Source organism: Syngnathoides biaculeatus, chromosome 19 (genome assembly GCF_019802595.1).
Source record: "Syngnathoides biaculeatus isolate LvHL_M chromosome 19, ASM1980259v1, whole genome shotgun sequence".
NCBI lineage: Eukaryota > Metazoa > Chordata > Actinopteri > Syngnathiformes > Syngnathidae > Syngnathoides > Syngnathoides biaculeatus.
This window is the reverse complement of record NC_084658.1, coordinates 894,623-913,265: the sequence shown is the minus strand read 5'-3', so window position 1 is coordinate 913,265 and position 18,643 is coordinate 894,623. Positions and strand designations below refer to the sequence as shown.

General features: G+C 45.7%; 1 protein-coding gene across 1 annotated transcript; it reads right to left on the bottom strand.

The window, feature by feature from the left end:
- Positions 1 to 273: 273 nt before the first annotated feature.
- LOC133492699 (cystatin-B-like) lies at positions 274 to 18,053 on the bottom strand. Its single transcript, XM_061805266.1, has 3 exons — positions 17,667 to 18,053; positions 17,482 to 17,583; positions 274 to 1,043 (listed from the first exon to the last, which is right to left on the bottom strand). Exons 1-3 carry the CDS (start codon positions 17,814 to 17,816, stop codon positions 915 to 917), a joined length of 381 nt encoding a protein of 126 aa, XP_061661250.1. The 5' UTR covers positions 17,817 to 18,053; the 3' UTR covers positions 274 to 914.
- Positions 18,054 to 18,643: the final 590 nt, after the last annotated feature.

The window sequence follows — 18,643 nt, the reverse complement described above, 5'->3', positions numbered from 1 at the left end:
GACAAGAGCTGCCCGGTAACAAAGTTTCTATATGTATGACTTCATGGTAAAAGTGGCTGGTCCTGGGATGGGATGGTAGCTTTCCGCTACTTATCTGCTGTCGTTTGTCTCCACGGCAACACCTGGTAGAGGAGGATGCCACCAGTCGGTTTTCTGTGTGCAAAGATCAAGGACAACCACCAGCTGCAGAACACATCCTTGTCTGATTAGCAAATGGACAGCACTTTATCTGTTGATTAAATGTATGTCATATTTGAGCAAATCAAAGTGCAATAAAAGTAAAATAGTCTTTAATGGATAGCAGCAAATTGGTGGTGCTCATTGTACATTGGTAGAAGGAGGGTTTTCCAGATTTTTTTTTTTGAACAAAGTTAGGTGTGCATTATACTTCAGGCACATTATAATTCGAGAATTACGGTATGTTTCCGACAAACGCACTTCAAAAATGACCGATAAAAAGTTGTCCGCCTCCCATTCCACATGAAAGTGATACGTTTGTCTTCTTTACTGCAGCATCCATACTCATGTTTGTTAAAATTTCTCAAGCGAGAGCTTAAAATAGGGAGGAACTCACTGACAGCGCGTTTTCCTGTAGTGTCATTGTTTCCAAATGCGTGGTGAGCTAAAGTTAGACATCAGCTATATATATATTTTTTTTCCCCTTCTCGGCACCCCGTTGCAATCAACACATTCAACACCGCAGGTCTATGTGATACACAGTATAAAGTATGCATGAAGCTTTTTAAAATCACACCAGATTACTCAATTTTTTTTTTTTTTTTAAATCAAACCAACTCATTAAAATGGTCCCATCTAGAGTATAAAGCACATTATGCTGTGATTTCTTTTTTGTACAACACAATTGTTGCTGCATACTGTATCTGAAAAGAGATCATCTTCTCTAAGTGTGTCATTCAGAAGTATTCAATGGCATCATCATGTCTCTTGGACTCCTGGATGTTGGCCAGCACTGGTCCTGCCCCGACGTGCGGCAGACTTTGGAAGACACGAATGTGGACGTAGTCATCTCCTCCCACATGTACCTGTAACACAAGTTTAACACAGTTTAGAACAGGTGATAAATTAGATTCTAATTTAGTGAGCTATACATAAGGAAAAATTCAGCTGTGAAGTGCGATTCTAGGGGTGCATATTATAGTAGGGTGTGCTATACATGAAAAATTACAGTAACAATGTATTTGAATTATAGACATTTTTTTTTTATTTAGAAAAATCTAAATAAGTTTATCGCTCTAGAGACATGGTATGTCACCTCTTTGGCAGGGTCAGGAGCCCAAGTTGGTGCGTGAGGTCGAGAAGTTCCGACTAGAAATAGTCAGACTCGTTTCTCCGCACTGCTTGGGCTCTGATACCACTCCTCTTGAGAGGGGTTTGACTCTTCCACACCGAAATTGCCCACAGTGAGAGACGCCGAGCAGGTGTGGGTATACTTATTGCCCCCAGCTTGGGGGTTGTACGTTGGGGTTTACCCCGGTGGATGACAGGCTAGCCTCCCTAAGCCTTCAGGTGGGGGGCCGGGTCCTGACTGTTGTTGGAGTCCTTAGAGAGTGCTTGTGGGTGCTCCCATCATTCTGCTAGGGGACTTCAATGCTCACTTGGGCAATGACAGTGAGACCTAGAAGGGTGTGAATGAGAAGAATGGACCCCCCCCCACAATCAGAACCCGAGTGTTCTGTTGTTGGACTTCTGTGCTCATCACAAATTTTCCATAACAGACACCAGGTTCAGGCAAAAGAGTGTCTACGTGTGCACTTGGCACCAGAACACTCTAGGCCGCACTTTTGATCAACTTTGTAGTCGTGTCATTGGACTTGCGACCACATGTCTTGGACACACAGGTGAAGAGAGGGGTAGAGCAGTCAACTGATCAACCTGGTGGTGAGTTGTGTACCATCAACACTGCGTATATTGGTGCTGGGGTGCTACTGACCTCAACTTGGGATGTTGTGAGTTGGTGAGGAGAATATTTCGAAGACCTTCTCAATTCCACCAACACGCCTTCCCATAAGGAAGCTGAGTCTGGGTTCTCTGATGCAGGATCTTCTATCTCTGTGGTTGAGGTCACCAAGGTGGTTAAAAAGCTCTTTGGTGCAGGTCCCTGGGGGTTGATGACATTCGCCCAGAGTTCCTAAAGGCTCTGGACGTTGTGGGGCTCTCCTGGTTGACACGCCTCTGCAAAATCGTGTGGACATCGGGGACAGTGCCTCTGGATTGGCAGACTGGGGTGGCGGTGGGGGACCGTGTGTTCAACTATAGGGGGAATCACACTCCTCAGCCTCCCTGGTAAGGTCTATTCAGGGATGCTGGAGAAGAGGGTCCGTCAGGAAGTCGAATCTCAGATCCAGGAGTAGCAATTTGGTTTTCGTCCTGGCCGTGGTACAGTGGACCAGCTCTAAACCCTCGGCAGGATTCTTGAGGGTGCATGGGAGTTCGCCCAAGAAGTCGACATGTGTTTGGTGGACTTTGTGAAGGCGTTCGACCGTGTCCTTCAAGGAGTCTGCAGTGACTTTGTCTCGAGCCGTTGTGGTGAAGAGGGAGCTAAATCGGAAGGCAAAGCTCTCAATTTACCAGTCGATCTACGTTCCTACCTTCACCTATGTCCACGAGATGTGGGTTGTGACTGAAAGAACAAGATCCCGGATACAAGCGGCTGAAATGAGTTTCCTCAGCAGGGTGTCTGGGCTCTCCCCTTAGAGATAGGGTGAGAAGCTCGGTCATCCAGGAGGGCCTCAGTGTCGAGCCACTGCTCCTCCACATTAAGAGGAGCAAGATGATGTGGCTGGGGAATCTGATCCGGATACCTCCCTGGTGAGGTGTCCCAGCCATGTCCCACCTGAAAAAGACCCCAGGGACGACCCAAGACACGGAGGGATTATGAGTCTCAGCTGCTTGGGAACGCCTTGGGATCCCTCCGGAAGAGCTGGACAAAGTTGCTGGGGAAAGGGAAGTCTGGATTTCCCGGCTTAAGGTACTTCTCCCACAACCTGGCCCAGAGAAGCAGTAGAAAATGGATGGATGTCAACGGTGCACAGGACAGGGAGGACAATTGGTGTAGACTGACTCAAGGTATGTTCACATACTTTTAATACGATATGGCTTGTGTCAGGTTCACCAATCAGACATTCATTAAACAGGACAAAAAAGGAAGCAAAGACACCAGTTCAAGTCTCACGAGGAGAGAGAGAAGAGGAACTGTCTCGTATAATTCACCACTGCGCACTCTGATTATCTTCTCCTCAGCACCTCTATTTATTTAGTTTTAAGATGCCCCTTATTTACATGGATGTTATAAAAAGGAGACAACCAAAACAGTTTGACACAAGGTGTACGTTTGTTCATGTGCGTGTGTGGAAGATTGCTGAATACATGTGTGGTCATAATTTCTTTAACAGGCAGCGGTTCTAACAGTTCTGATGATTAGATATTTTTGTTCTTGCTATCTCCTGCTAGGAGGCTGCCACGTTATCTAGAGCACAGCAAAGCATTTCTTTATTGGAAGCAGATGTATGATAATTATGATCAAAATTATTCCTACAGCTTGCAAGCTGGAAACAAAACGGTACATAGCCAAGCAAGCTATTTTTAGCACTCGTGGTCATGTGTAAAAATGCTTCTGTCCTGTTGAATAAGTGAACTGACCAGAGGAGTGAATTTCCAGATTGTGTTGACGTCAACAGGGGGCGACGACAAGGAAGTAAGTTAAGGAGTTGGGAGGCAGAAAGGAAAATAAAGTTCACGCACGTTGAAAGACAAAAGGACTCACGTCTATGTTATTTGATAACTCGACATGGTGTCAGAAGTGGTGTAGTTAGCGTGGAGTGGACCTAACAGAGCTTCGTTTGGACGGCGGTGGAAAAAGGATTAGTTTAGAAGGAGGAAACATGACCGGCAGAGCCATCGTTCCCGCCCAGGTGGACAACGCGCCACAGCAGCCGATAATTGCCACCGGACCGAGGGAGACCTTCAACATCCAGCCACCGGAGTCAGACTTTTCAAAGCAACAGGAGGAGAAATGGCTCTGGAGATTTGAAAGATTTCACCTGGCAGGTAACCTACAAGTGAGCACCAAAAAGAACCAAATTAAAGTTGATGTATTGCATTGGAGACAAGGAAGATGACATTCTGCTTAGATTAAAATGTGTCGCACCACCCAAGACACACATACCAAGGAGTGAGAGGAGGATTCCAGACGTTCTTTGTTGTGTGTGTGTGTGTGTGTGTGTGTGTGTGTGTGTGTGTGTGTGGGGGGGGGGGGTGATCATTTATGAGCGCGCCAAGTTCAACATGCGCTATCAGAGAGGGAGAAAGTGTGGATTCGTTCGTCACCAGACTTTATGCCTTGGCAGAGCATTGTAACTATGGGGTGTTGCATCAGGAACTGATCAGAGACAGAATTGTGGTCGTCTTGCTGGTCAAGGGGTTGTCTGAACATGGACCTAACTTTGGATAAACCATACGAATGGCACGACAGAGTGAGGAGGTGAAGAAACAGCAGTCTGGTCTGCTTGGGGAAACCAGTTCCAAGGCAAGTGATACAAGATCTGTTGACAGTGTTCAACAGCACCTCAAGGTCAGTTAAACACAAACCTCACTATGCAAACAGCCAAACAAACAAGCCACACAGTCCTCAGCAACAAAACAACAAGAGGCACACAGTCACGGTGTCCAAAATGTGGCAGCTCTCCTTCTGATCCTATTCGTGTCTGTCCTGCTAATGATGTGAAGTGTCATGCATGTGGAAGGGTGGGGCATTACAGACGTGTGTGCAAGTCCAAATCTGTGCAGGAGGTTGAGGAGGAGGAGCAGGTTAAGGAGGAAGTCAGCGTCACGACAGATGGAGACCCTTGGATAGTCAAAATTGACATTAATAAACGCAGTGTCAAGTTTAAAATTGACACAGGCGCCGATGTCAGTCTTGCCGCACACTGTGTTCCAAAGAATCTACGGTGACAACCCACCCACACTCAAGAAGGCAACAAAGTCACTGCTTGGACCAGGAAGAAGTCCACTTCAGGTGGTGGGCCTCACCAGACTGCTGCTGAGGAAAGGTAAGAGGAATGAGATGGAAAACGTTTACGTTGCATACTGCCTTGCTGGGGAGGTTTGTGAGCTGTAGGCTAGGGCTGGTGGCACGCTTAGACAATGTCACTGTGGAGGTATTAAAGGAGAATTACCTGAAATTATCCACTGGGCTTGGAGAAGTACGTCAGAGCCTTACGCTGTCAAGATGAAACCGGGACCTGTACAATTATCTTTAAAAACGCCAAGGAGGATTCTATTGCCGCTGATGGACAAAGTCAAGGAAGAATTGTCCCGCATGGAATGACTCGGAGTTATTTGCAGAATTGAGAAGCCGTCGAAATGGTGCGTGCGCATCGTGGTGGTGCCGAAAAAGAATGGTGCTGAGCGCATACATGTAGATCTCACCAAGCTAAATGACTCCGTGTGCAGGGAGAAATATATCCTGCCTTCAGTGGAGGAAATGCTGGCAGGAGCCAGGATTTTCAGTAAGCTGGATGCCAACATGGGGTTTTGGCAAATTCCCCTGACGCCAGACTCAGCGAAACTTACAACTTTCATTATGCCCTTTGGGCACTATTACTTCAAGAGGCTGCCTTTTGGGATTGCTTCCGCCCCAGAACACTTTCCAAACCGCATGGTGACAGAGGTCACTGACGGGCTGGAGGGCGTTGTCTGCCACATGGACGATGTTCTGGTGTGGGGCCGGACACAGGAAGAGTATGCCTGCAGACAAGAAACTGTTGGAAGATACCTACATCGACGTGAAGATGGTGATGGAGCCCCTGTCAGCGGGCGTCGACGACCTGGAAGAGCAACAGTGTGTGTGTGTGTGTGTGTGTGTGTGTGTGTGTGTGTGTGTGCAGACAGCAGCTGAATGAGTTGGTTCTGAATTGCCGAACATGCTGCAAGGAGAGGCAAAACCACAAAGAGCCAATGATGCCATCTCCATACCCAGCCCGACCATGGGAGAAGCTGGCAGCGGATTTGTTTGTGCTTGGAACTACATGTCAAGGTATGTGGAGATAGCTCTGACATCCACAAGGTCAAATGACATGATCCACCACCTTAAATTAAATCTACCCACGTCACAGGATACCAAACCATCTCGTTTCAGATGGGGGGGCCACAGTTTTCAGGAGTACCTTTCTCAGTTTGCAAAGTCTTATGGGTTCCTGCATGTCACCAGCAGCCCAAGAAACCCACAAGGCAATGCAGAGGCTGAACGAGCCATAAAAGGTCTCGAAGAAAGCAGACAACCCGGCCTTACTCTCTTACAGAAATACCCCTTTGGAGAATGGGTATAGTCCAGCTCAGCTTCTCATGGCAAGGAGGCTTCGAACGACAGTGCCCATCCTTCCCACCTTGCTGAGTCCACCTATTCCAAATCTTGATGCTGTTCGGTTGAAGGAAAATGAGAAGCGAGTGAAAGATGCGCGATGCTATAACCAGTGGCATAGTGCACGGAACCTCAAGGCACTGAAGCCAAACCAGGAGGTGTGGATCAAGGCTCAAGAAACATCAGGGGCCATCATCATCAGCAGTCACGCCACCCCACGTTCGTATCTAGTGGATGGACCCGACGGAACCATGAGACGGAACAGTCATCTCACGCTCATGTGAGCCTCGTCGGAGCAGTCCAGAGGGACAGTTCAGAGCAACAGACAAGAGGAACTGCCGCCACAGAACCTTCCAGAGCCACTATCTACTCCTATTGTCAGAACCAGGTCTGGGAGGGTGTAAGATAAGCTTACACATTTCACAGAGGCCTGTGAAATGTATCACCTCATGTGTCATAAATCTCTTTTAATGACTCTGTTGCTGTGCAGGGATGCGTGTGTGTGCTGTTTGTCTGTGGGAAGTTTAAGAGCTCAAGGTGACTGCAAATTTATGATAGCTGCATTCTTGTGGGTTTTTGTAACAGGAAGAACTGTCTGCTCAGAGGACACCCGGCCTTGAGAAGATTAACTGTCTCTGTATAACAACTTTACTTGTCTTGTGAAACCTGCTCTCCCCTACCCTATGTGTGGAGCTCAATAAAATGTGTGGTTTTGGGGAGACTCGGAGAGAGTCTTACGTGCGGGCTGAAGAATATGTTCTTCTTCCCCGAGTTCTCCCCAAACTGCAGTTTGGTAAAAAAATAACTCTGCCTCTGTCTCAATCATTCTATCCCGGTGCCGTGAGCTTCTGGATCCACATTGAGCGAGAAGTCCGTGCTTTGGACCTAACAATTTCTCTGGTGCCGAAACCCGGGAACCCAACAGCTTGACGCCTGGAACGACGCAGGATCAACGAGACCAAGAATCTGGTACCAGTGTCCTCCATTGAAGGATCGGTCGCATCGCTGATCCAGCGCCGGACCGGACCGTCGGGTGACGGGTCCCAACGGACCAGGGCCACGGCACTGAGGTAGGATAAAACTTATTTGGTCTCATAGGATGGTTATATGGTATAACTTAACGTCTAAAAATAAAATAGAGCGGAAATAAACCCAGATTTAACAAGTAGTAAAATTACATTAAAATGGGAGACTAAAAGTGGTGTGTGAGGACTGCTCCGATACTTCCTGCCTTTTAAAACTTGTCTCTAGGTGAGACACAGACAGAATAGGTTTCTGCATACGCGAGTAAGTCTCTAGGTGAGACCAAGCAGAATAGGTTTCTGCATACACGAAGTTTCTAGGTGAAAATAAAATAGAGTAAGTCTCTAGGTGAGACCAAGCAGAATAGGTTTCTGCATACGCGAAGTTTCTAGGTGAAACTAAAATAGAGTAGGTCTCTAGGTGAGACCAAGCAGAATAGGTTTCTGCATACGCGAGTAAGTCTCTAGGTGAGACCAAGCAGAATAGGTTTCTGCATACGCGAAGTTTCTAGGTGAAACTAAAATAAACGCTGCAGGACGCTGCACAAGAGAGGAGGATGAGGTTCGTGAGCCCCAACCACACCCGTCAATTCAGAATTTTCTTAAAAAAAAAAAAAAAAAAAAAAAAAAAAAAAACTCGCCTTAGGAGCAACAAAGGGAAAAAAAAAAAAAAAAGGACAAGCAGAGACAAAAGAGGTGGCTGAACCTCCTGATATGAAATTTATGCAGAGACATCGTCCGGGTAGTTGTGAGTATTTGAGAAAATGGGTCAATAAATATGATTTCCGACCCGATCTTAAAGATCCAGAGGAAATTAAGAAATTAAAAGCATGCATGAAAACTCGATGGGAAGAGAAGGTGAGAAAGGGAAAGAAGACAGGGAAAGTTGAGATGGAATTAAGTAAGTTGAAAATTTGGGAAGACCAGTGTGTTAAAAGGCAGAGATATATTAAAAAAAAAAAAAAAAAAAAAAACAGAAAAAAAAGGAGAGACGAGAAAGAAACAGGGGGTTGATTGCTGCCCTTGGCATCAAGCCAGATGAAGAAACAACCGCGCCACAGAAGATCAGCAACAGGAAACGCACACCAGCAAGCTGCAAACACAAGAGGAAGTGAAACCACCCTAGCAGCGAGCCAGAGCCCAGCAGAAGGAGGGGCTGAAGAGGAAGAAGAAGATTGGAGAGAGGCAACGGATCCTGCAGCCCCTGCATTCTCGCCGATCACCACCAGAGGGGGACGCCGGAGAGCTGATGAGACAAAAGTGAAGATCTAACCCAGCTTATCTGATTGGCAGGAGCAGACCCCAGCAAGGAAACAACGCCACCCAGCGGGGCCAAGTGGAACTACAAGTGGAGCTGCAGAGATGTACCCACTGTATGCTGTTGCCAATCCTCATTATGGGATGGATGGAGATAACGAACCCACCATCCTAGTGCCAAGACCATGGACAGCAACTGAATGTTCTGAAGCCTGTACAGGCCTGGGGGATGCAGAGACAGACCCAGCTTCTTTGTGTTCTAATTTCAGAGAACTAAAAAGCTCTTTTCACCTTAATGGGACTGAAGTGGAGACAGCATTCAAGACAGCGCTGAAACATCGTTGGGGAAGAGTGAGAGGAAATTTGAACCCCCGTGGAGGAAACAATGGACCAATCCTACGCCCAGATGACCCCCTCCTGACTACCAGGATGGATGAAGTACTGGAGCGAGTAATGACAGTTTACCAGAAGCCACCAGATTACAGCAAAATCAGACAGTGCCGCCAGAAACCAGAAGAATCAGTCCATGATTTCAAGATCAGACTGGAAGGAATATTCAAAACCAACAGTGGGCTGCCTGAAGATGCTAACGACAATGGTCCCTACCACAGCCAGCTAAGACAATGCCTTATGGACAGTTTCCAACCACACATCAGCGGGTTCATCCAAAAACACTGTGTGACTCACAGAACTTTGAACACCAACCAATTGATGGACTGGGCCAGTCATGCAGAGGAGAACCATAGAAGAAAGAAGGGAATGGACAGCACAACAGCCATGGCAGCGCTGACTGCAGCCATAAGAGGAATGGCGACGTCTACTGAGACACACGAGTCCTCTGAGGTGTATGCTATGCAAAGAGAAGGAGAGGTCAAAGAAAAGGTCAAGGTCAACAAAAAGGGGGACCAAGCCTGAAGTGCTACAACTGTGGGAAACCAGGACACCTGACTAGAGAATGCAGGAGTCCCAAGAAGTGTTTCAACTGCCAGAAAGAGGGACACATGGCACGTGAATGCCCCCACCCGGACAGCCGGAAGGGAGGGAGCAACCGAGAACCACCAAGAGACCCCCCATTCAATCCACAATATGATCAATGACTATTAGAGGGAGAAGATGAGGGTGATGAGCCAGAAGAACCACCAGACCCGGAGGAAGCATCATCAATCCAAGTTTTCGACCTCTCCATCTTAAATCTGGAAGACCGCTTAAGACCCAAACCATTTCGGTGGCTCAAAGTTGGGCCATTTAAAAAACCAACAAAATTTTTATGTGACACTGGAGCAGACCATTCGGTCCTGATAGATCCAGTTAAGGGAGTAAAAGCTTCCAGAAGACAAATCATAGTGATAGGAGCTGGAGGCCTAGCACAACGCGAACTATGGTCTCACCCGGTGTTGGTAGAGGATGAAGATGGCCAACAAATTGAAACCAAGTTTGTTATGAGCAACACCTGCCCTGTGAATCTAATGGGCAGAGACCTATTGACAGCACTGAGAATAAACCTGATTGCCACGGAAGATGGGATCAAACCAATCAAAACTATGGAACAGATGGACGCCTGTGTCAGCCAAGGAAACGGACCACCGGATGAATTTTATTCACTGGACCTTGACAACGTTGGTCCAACCCCAGTTGTCCGTGACCTAGAAAGAACTGCAACACAGACGACAGACGAAGAACAATACAGGCTATGCAGTGGTAACAGAAGAGGCAATACTCAAAGCGGGAAAGCTCCCTGGCAACTGGTCAACGCAGGCAGCAGAAATCGTGGCACTCACAGAAGCATGCAAACTCTTCCAAGGTCAAGAGGTCACGATATATACGGACAGCCAATATGCCTATTCAACGCTCAACGTCTTTGCTGCACAATGGGCCAGGAGAGGCATGCAAACATCAAGTGGAAAACCAGTCCAGCATGCTGATCTGCTCAAAGCCTTACTCCAAGCAGTTCTACTCCCAAGGAGAATTGCTGTCTGTAAGTGCAAAGCCCACACGAAACCCACAGATCCAGTCTCCCATGGGAATGCTAAAGCTGACCAAGCAGCAAAACAAGCAGCGATGGGAACCAGCCACACCCATGTTCAAGAAGAAGCAGACTGCACAGATGAAGATAAGTGTGAACGAACGACATCCTTCGCAGAAGCAAGACATCATCCCTCTCCAAGTTCTGAAGGACATGCAGGACAATGCCCTGCCGAATGAAAAGCAACAGTGGACTGCAGCAGGAGCAAAAATGGACGGACTGGGCATTTACAGAGTTTTGGACAAACCCTGCCTCCCTCTGAGTCTTTTTCAAGCAGTGGCTAAATTGAGTCATGGGTCTCAACAGGGGGGATGGTGGGGATAGTAGAAAATAACTTCTACTGTACTAAAGGCCTCATTACCTATTTTAAAAATTTTTGCAGATCGTGCCTCACATGCTGCAAACACAATGCTCAGGGAAATGTCAGACCTACAAGAGGGAAGTGCCCACAAGGGTCTTACCCATTTGAAATCATCCACATGGATTTCATAGAACTGAACAGATCCGGTCCACACAAATACTGCTTAGTAATAGTGGACTCATTCTCAAAATGGGTAGAAATCTTCCCAGCAAAAAAAGCCAGATGCACTGACAGTAGCAAAAGCTATATGTAAAAACATCATCCCAGATCACGGTATTCCAAGAGTTATTTGGAGTGACAATGGGTCACATTTTGTTAACCAAATTATTGGAGAAATGGCCCAACATCTAGGGATCAGCCTAAAACATCACTGTGCTTATCATCCACAGAGTGCAGGACTAGTGGAGAGAACTAATGGCACTATCAAACTTAGACTCAAAAAGACCATGGAAGAAACAGGGAAACCATGGCCAGAGTGTTTGCCCTTAGTCAAAACATACATGAGAATAGTTCCAACAGTAACAGGCATCACACCTTTTGAAGCAGTAAAAGGAAGACCTTTTCATCTTCCATTATGAGAAGCGTCAGGAGACAGGAGGAAAAAGGGGAACTTGACCCCATGACAGACTGGCTGCTTAGACTTTTCCAAAATGACAATGTGAAAAGAGCAAATGCTCTACCAGGTCCTTCTTTCCCTTCCACACAGGAACCGCTGACTCCAGGAGACCAGGTGCTGATAAGTCATCAAGAGGAAGTGCTGGTCCAGCCCGAGGTGGGAAGGCCCATTCACAGTGCTCCTGACCACACCCACAGCTGTCAAAATCGCGGACAGAGAGACACGTGGATTCACCAGTCCCACACCAAAAAGGTCCATCCTGTCACTTAAAGTAGCTACTATGGGTTCCAGTGTGAGAGTTACAGTTGCAGCTGTAGCAACCGTCCTCCTGATCAGTGTAGGGACACTGATCTGGTTTAGTGGGGAAGGCCCCGAAGCATCGCATGACGAGACTACCATGGCCCTGACGGCCCTGGAGAAGAGGGCTCTCCACGAACCTGACGACCCAATTCACATGTTCCAACAGAACTCATGGTGGAGGTACAGTAACTTCACAGCACATGAGAAGAACATGACTAACTGCTATGTGTGTGCGCATATGCCAGTGTCAATCACACACCATGGAGGCCGAGCCCACGACCTCCACATCAATCTCATTCGCTGCCTTTTGTCAATGTCCACCCACCCAGGAACGGGTACAAAGATGTTAGATGCCAACTTCACCATCCCCTATAACAGGTCAGAATCCCCTCTCGTGGGGTCTAACTGTAGCCAAGTGCGTGATGTTTTACCTTGGCCCCAGGTCAAAGAACCATCGGTGATAAAGGATGTTGCACACCCCCACAACTTCTCTTATTGTTTCATGGGTAATGGTTCCACGAAAGTAGGACAATTGGATTCTCATTCTTGCTTACTTGCAGATACAAAAATGAAACTGCCTTTTTGGCCTGCTCCGCTAATATAACCTGCCAACAAAATTCCACTCTCCTCTCTGCAGCCAGGACAAAACATTTAGAGGATGAAACCTGGTGTAACGCAACACATAGCTGCAAATGTTCTGGTATAGCTCCCACTAAATTGGGCACACGAGTTCTGGCTAACTATTATTTCCTGTGTGGAGATAACATCTATACCAACCTTCCTCCCAACTTGGGCGGTTTATGTACGGTAGTTGCCTATACCGAGCCAATCATGATTATTCCTGAATCTGCCCTAAATCACCATCCAGTGACCAAATTGTATAGACAGTGTCGTGATGTCCTCTCTGATAGGTGTACCACACAATCAAAGAATTTGGGGTAAAGGCACCACGATTGCTTATGCCTTATTCCCCAGCATGGGCCTCGATGATATTATGAGAGAAATAATGTACAATCGATTTGCATTCCTTGAATTTTTAAATGCTTCCATTGATATCCAGAACACCACAAATGAGGAAGTTACTGCCCTTAGACTCACTGTCGTGCAACATAGAATGGTATTGGACATGTCCCTGGCCGCCCAAGGAGGTGTTTGTGCTATAATTGGTGAAGCCTGTTGTACGTACGTTCCAGACAATTCTGGTTCCGGTGGTATCATTCAGAAATTGGGCGAATTGTCAAAATTACGTGATTAGGTCCAGCACTCCATGGCCCAAGAGAACTGGGACTGGTGGTCATGATTGTCCTCCGGATCATGGACCTCTGTGTTGCTCAAAGCTCTGCTCCCAATACTTGTCATACTGATCACGTTCTGCTGTTTCTGTATGTGCGTCGTACCACTGGCTCGTCGGTGTGTGGAACTAGCGGTGATAGGCGTGGTCCAGGTTCAATATCATCAGCTGCAGCAGAAGGATGATGTGCACTTTCCTGATCTTTTCCCTGACCCTATGGTGACGACCCGGTATAAATACTGACTGATTTCCTCCTGTCTACGGGTGCGGTACTGAGAGCCAAACCCCACGGGTGAGGACATGTGCTAGTAACCTCTGTCCTCCGCTTTCTTTCCCTCTTTATTTAGGTTTACTGTGTTCCCTGCCATTTTTTATTTGATTCCCTTCTCAGCCAGGCCATGAGGCTGTCGCTCCAAGCGGAGGGAAGGGGAGGAATTTTTCCCTATTAAGAGGGTTTTCGCCTCCCCCTGACTGGGTACCTATGTTGTGCATTATTATGATGTTGTGCTCTAAAACCTGTTATAGGACTGAGCTCAATTGATGTTCCAAAAATCCACAACAGGGGGGAAATGTAAGATAAGCTTACACATTTCACAGAGGCCTGTGAAATGTATCACCTCATGTGTCATAAATCTCTTAATGACTCTGTTGCTGTGCAGGGATGCGTGTGTGTGCTGTTTGTGTATGGGAAGTTTAAGAGCTCAAGGTGACTGCAAATTTATGATAGCTGCATTCTTGTGGGTTTTTGTAACAGGAAGAACTGTGTCTACTCAGAAGACACCCGGCCTTGAGAAGATTAACTGTCTCTGTATAACAACTTTACTTGTCTTGTGAAACCTGCTCTCCCCTACCCTATGTGTGGAGCTCAATAAAATGTGTGGTTTTGAGGAGACTCGGAGAGAGTCTTACGTGCGGGCTGAAGAATATGTTCTTCTTCCCCGAGTTCTCCCCAAACTGCAGTTAGGTAAAAAATAACTCTGCCTCTGTCTCAATCATTCTATCCCGGTGCCGTGAGCTTCTGGATCCACATTGAGCGAGAAGTCCATGCTTTGGACCTAACAGAGGGCTGTAAGGAAGGCAGCAAGGTTGGATTTATGTTTTTTTTTTTGTGAGACAATGCAGGAATTCAAAAAAATGAAAAAAAAAAAATGTTGAAATGTGATTCATGCTATAATTTTGTAATGTAAATGTTTAGTTAGCTGCAGGACTGTTTGTTGAATTATTGATTTGTTGAAGTAAGTGTTCAAGCTAATGCTAAAATGTGTGTATGTGTGCTGACTGTCAGGGACAGATACAAACAGGAGCACACATAACCATGAGGCAGAAACACCCTCAAGGTCTGTTGAATCATTGGCAGTCTACCCAATGATTCTAGAAAGTGGAGATGTAGTGTGATTATGTTGACGTTACCAGGGGGTGACGACAAGGAAGTAAGTTAAGGGGTTGGCGGGCAGAAAGGAAAATAAAGTTCACGCAGATTGAAAGACAATGGACACAACGGAGCTAAGGCACATACTTAAATGAAAAATGGCACAAACCAACAATCCATGATTTCTAATTGGGAGAACTTGCAATATAGCAGGGTGTTCAAATACTTTTCTTCACTGTATATACTTATGTACTTAGTTTATATATTTAACTATTTGTGCGATACAGCTGCAAATAAGTATTTGAATACCTGACAAAAAACAATGTTAATATTTGTTACAGTAGCCTTTGTTTTCAATTACAGAGGTCACACGTTTCCTGTAGTTGTTCACAAGGTTTGCACACCCTGCAGGAGGGATTTTGGCCCACTCCTCCACACGGACTTCTCTAGATCAGACAGGTTTTTGGACTGACGCTGAGAAACAGAGTTTCAGCTCCCTCCAAAGATTTTCTATTGGGTTTAGGTCTGGAGACTGGCTAGGCCATGGCAGAACCTTGATATGCTTCTTACGGACCCACTCCTTGCTTTTCCTGGCTGTGTGCGTCGGGTCATTGTCATGTTAAAAGACCCAGCCACCACCCATCTTCAATGCTCTGACTGAGGGAAAGTGGTTGTTCCCCAAAATCTCACAATACATGGCCACGGTCATTCTCTCTTTAATACAGGACAGTCGTCCTGTCCCATGTGCATAAAAACACCCCCAACCCATGATGCTACCACAGCCATGCTCCACAGTAGGGATGGAACTCATCATTCGTCTTCCTCCAAACAGTTTGACCAATTATGACCCCAAAACTTTCTCCCATGACTCATCTTTAACATCCAAATTGTCATTGGCAAACTTAAGACAGGCCTTGACATGTGAGGGTTTGAGCAGGGGAACTTTCCATGCCATGCATGATTTCAAACCGTGACATTACCAACAGTCACCTTGGAAATGGTGCTCCCAGCTCTTTTCAGGTCATTGACCAAGTCCAGTCGTGTAGTCCTGGGCCGATTCCTCGCCTTTCCAAGGATCATTGAGACCCCACGAGGTGATATCTTGCAAGGGGATCCACTCCGAATGAGATTGACAGTCATGTTTAGCTTCTTCCATTTTCTAATGATTGCTCCAACATTGGAACTTTTATTTTTTTTTTAACCAAGCTGCTTGGGAATTTCTCTGTAGCCCTTTCCAGCTGTTTGGAGTTGTACAATTTTGTCTCTGGTGTCTTTGGACAGCTCTTTGGTCTTGGTCATGTTACAAGTTTGAGTCTGACTGACTGTATGGGGTGCTAACGAGCTCACAGGTGCATCTGATTCAGGATAATACATAGAGTGGAGGTGGACATTTAAAGATGGACTAACAGGTCTTTGAGCGTCAGAATTCTAGCTGTTAGACGGGTGTTCAACTATTTATTTGCAACTGTTTCACACAAATCCTTAAAAAAAATAAAAATACAAAAATCATACATTGTGATTTCTGGATATTTTTAGATTCTCTCTCTCACAGTGGACATGCACCTACGATGAAAATTTCAGACCCCTTCATGATTTTTAAGTAGCAGAACTTGCACTATTGCAGGGTGTTTAAATACTTTTCTTCACTGTACTTATCCTGCAGAGTAACTGAGCAGGTCATTTAAATAAATTCATTGTTCTATCTTGTGATTGGACTTTTTTTTTTCCCCCCCAACTCTCTGATCGCCCCCAAAAATCCTGACCGTGTAAAGCCAAAAAAATGACGACTTTCAATTTTCAACGCCGGACAATTTCAATATATGTGAATTGCATCACCCCTGCCAAAATGGTTGCCACGTAGAGTGCTGCTACAGCACGCTGGCACATCAAGGGTTCAAATCTATGTGGACAATTTAATGACGAATAAAAACTGGACTGCACACAGGCCCCTTTCATGTGGTCAACTCCGTATCAGGGCAAAATATTGCTTTGGGTACTATTTCACGTGAAACTTGGCGTCCTTTGACATCCTTACAATTGTACAGTGGGAAACATACTATATTAATTATATACAAAATTCAATTGGAATACGTTAGGTTTAGCCAATTTGTTGCACTGTTGGCTGTCAAAACCGTGCAGGCGGTCACAAAGAAGTAACTTTTCACCGGTAAGTGTGCTTCAGCTTAACTTCATAATTAATTATTTTATATTTATCGCAGCGTTTTCCATAACAATGTGTGTATCTTTACCATACTTTTTGCCCTGACCAGAAGTCAGAGCCAGTTGACCACGGCGGAACCAATGATGGATTATTCTACACCATTGGGACAGCTACTTTATAGTGCTTACAAGGCAACATTAACTATTCATTGTCTTAATTAAAAACATTCATCCATCTTTCCATTTTCTAAGCCGCTAGTTTCACAAGGGTCGTGGGAGTGCTGGAGCCCATCTCCGCTGTCATCGGTCAGAAAGGCGGGGTAATCGCAGGGCACATAGAGACTGACCGTAGCACTCACAATCAAACCGAGGGGCAATTGAAAGTCGCCAATTACTGTAAAGCTTGTTTTTGAAATGTGGGAGGAAACAGGAGTGCCCGGAGAAAATCCAGGCAGGCACGGGGAGACCAAGTTTCCAAACTCGACACAAGCAGGGCTGGGTTTGGAACCCCAGTCCTCAGAACTGTGAGGTCAACGCTAACCAGTTGCGGCACGGTGCCGCCTTACCGAAACAATATAAATAAATAACATCGATACTATGAATATTTACATACGTATGTATTTCTTTACACAATGAAAACAATGGGTAGCACAATAACAATTATAATATACGACATACGATGATTGATACTGCCCTTACTTACCTTGACGAAGTAGTTTGTACCGGCCACAACTTGAGAAGTATAACACTTCGCGACAAAGACGTCGTAAATCTTCCCAGTTTTTTGCTCAGCTTGAGACTTTACCTGGAAATCATTTGTTTGTGTTTATCTTTTGGTGTTTTCTTTACTATCAGTCCAAGCAACAGCGAACAAAATTCGATACTCACGATGTCGCAGATTTTTTGAATCTCTGGATGAGCACTTTGAGAACCTAATAAGCCTCCGCACATCATCATGTTGGCGTCCGCAGTACTAGCTTGTGTCAAGAAGCAGAAGCGCTTGCTCCTGTTGAACTCGACAGACTCACATGTGAGCATGATTGGTGGGCCGAATCACTCACGTGTGGAGATGGGTGTGCCATTAATTGAAACCAGATGAAAAAGTGCAGCCTGCAGATTGAAATGTAGCCGTTTATCTTGTACACTTAAATTGTATGAGATTATTTTTGTTTGGGTTTACTAAAGTTCAAGATGACCCTTTAAATATACAATATTCGTCTTTGGACCCCTTTTAGAAAACAGTGAAGCAGTCCGAGGTGTGGCTCGGTTGCTTCCGGTTCCAGCAAATGAAATAGAGCTCGTGCCCTACGTCATAAAATCACGTGACTTTTGATTACCTCGCCATTTTGCAAGTCAAACAAAGCATTGTTCAATGCTAAGTCAGTTGAAATTATGAAATTATGTCTTATAGCACGATGCTCAGACTTTTGTCCGATACTGTTAGAAATTTAGAAGGTAATAATAAACAAAGGTACATGGATAAATTAGAGACACTTGGCCTAGAGGACCCATATTTAATGCCAAAGTCGACGTTTTCGCCAATAAGAAATTGGACTGTTAATTTGCTTCTGCTTTTCTTGGAGAACTGGATGTACACATGTGTCTGGAAAGTAAATTGTCGAGATTTGCATGGAAAGTTTGAAAGCATATAAAAGTCTGGACGCAAACAAATACTTTGTTGCTGGATCTGTTCTCAATCAGGAATAAATCCGACATCGTGACGGGGAGACGGTTCGTGAAGCCGGAAGCGTATTCGGCCACCTGTTAAACTTTGCCAAAATCCATCGATCTTTTCAGCTGGTATTATATACAAATACCATCCATCCATCCATCCATTTTCTTAGCCGCTTATCCTCACAAGGATT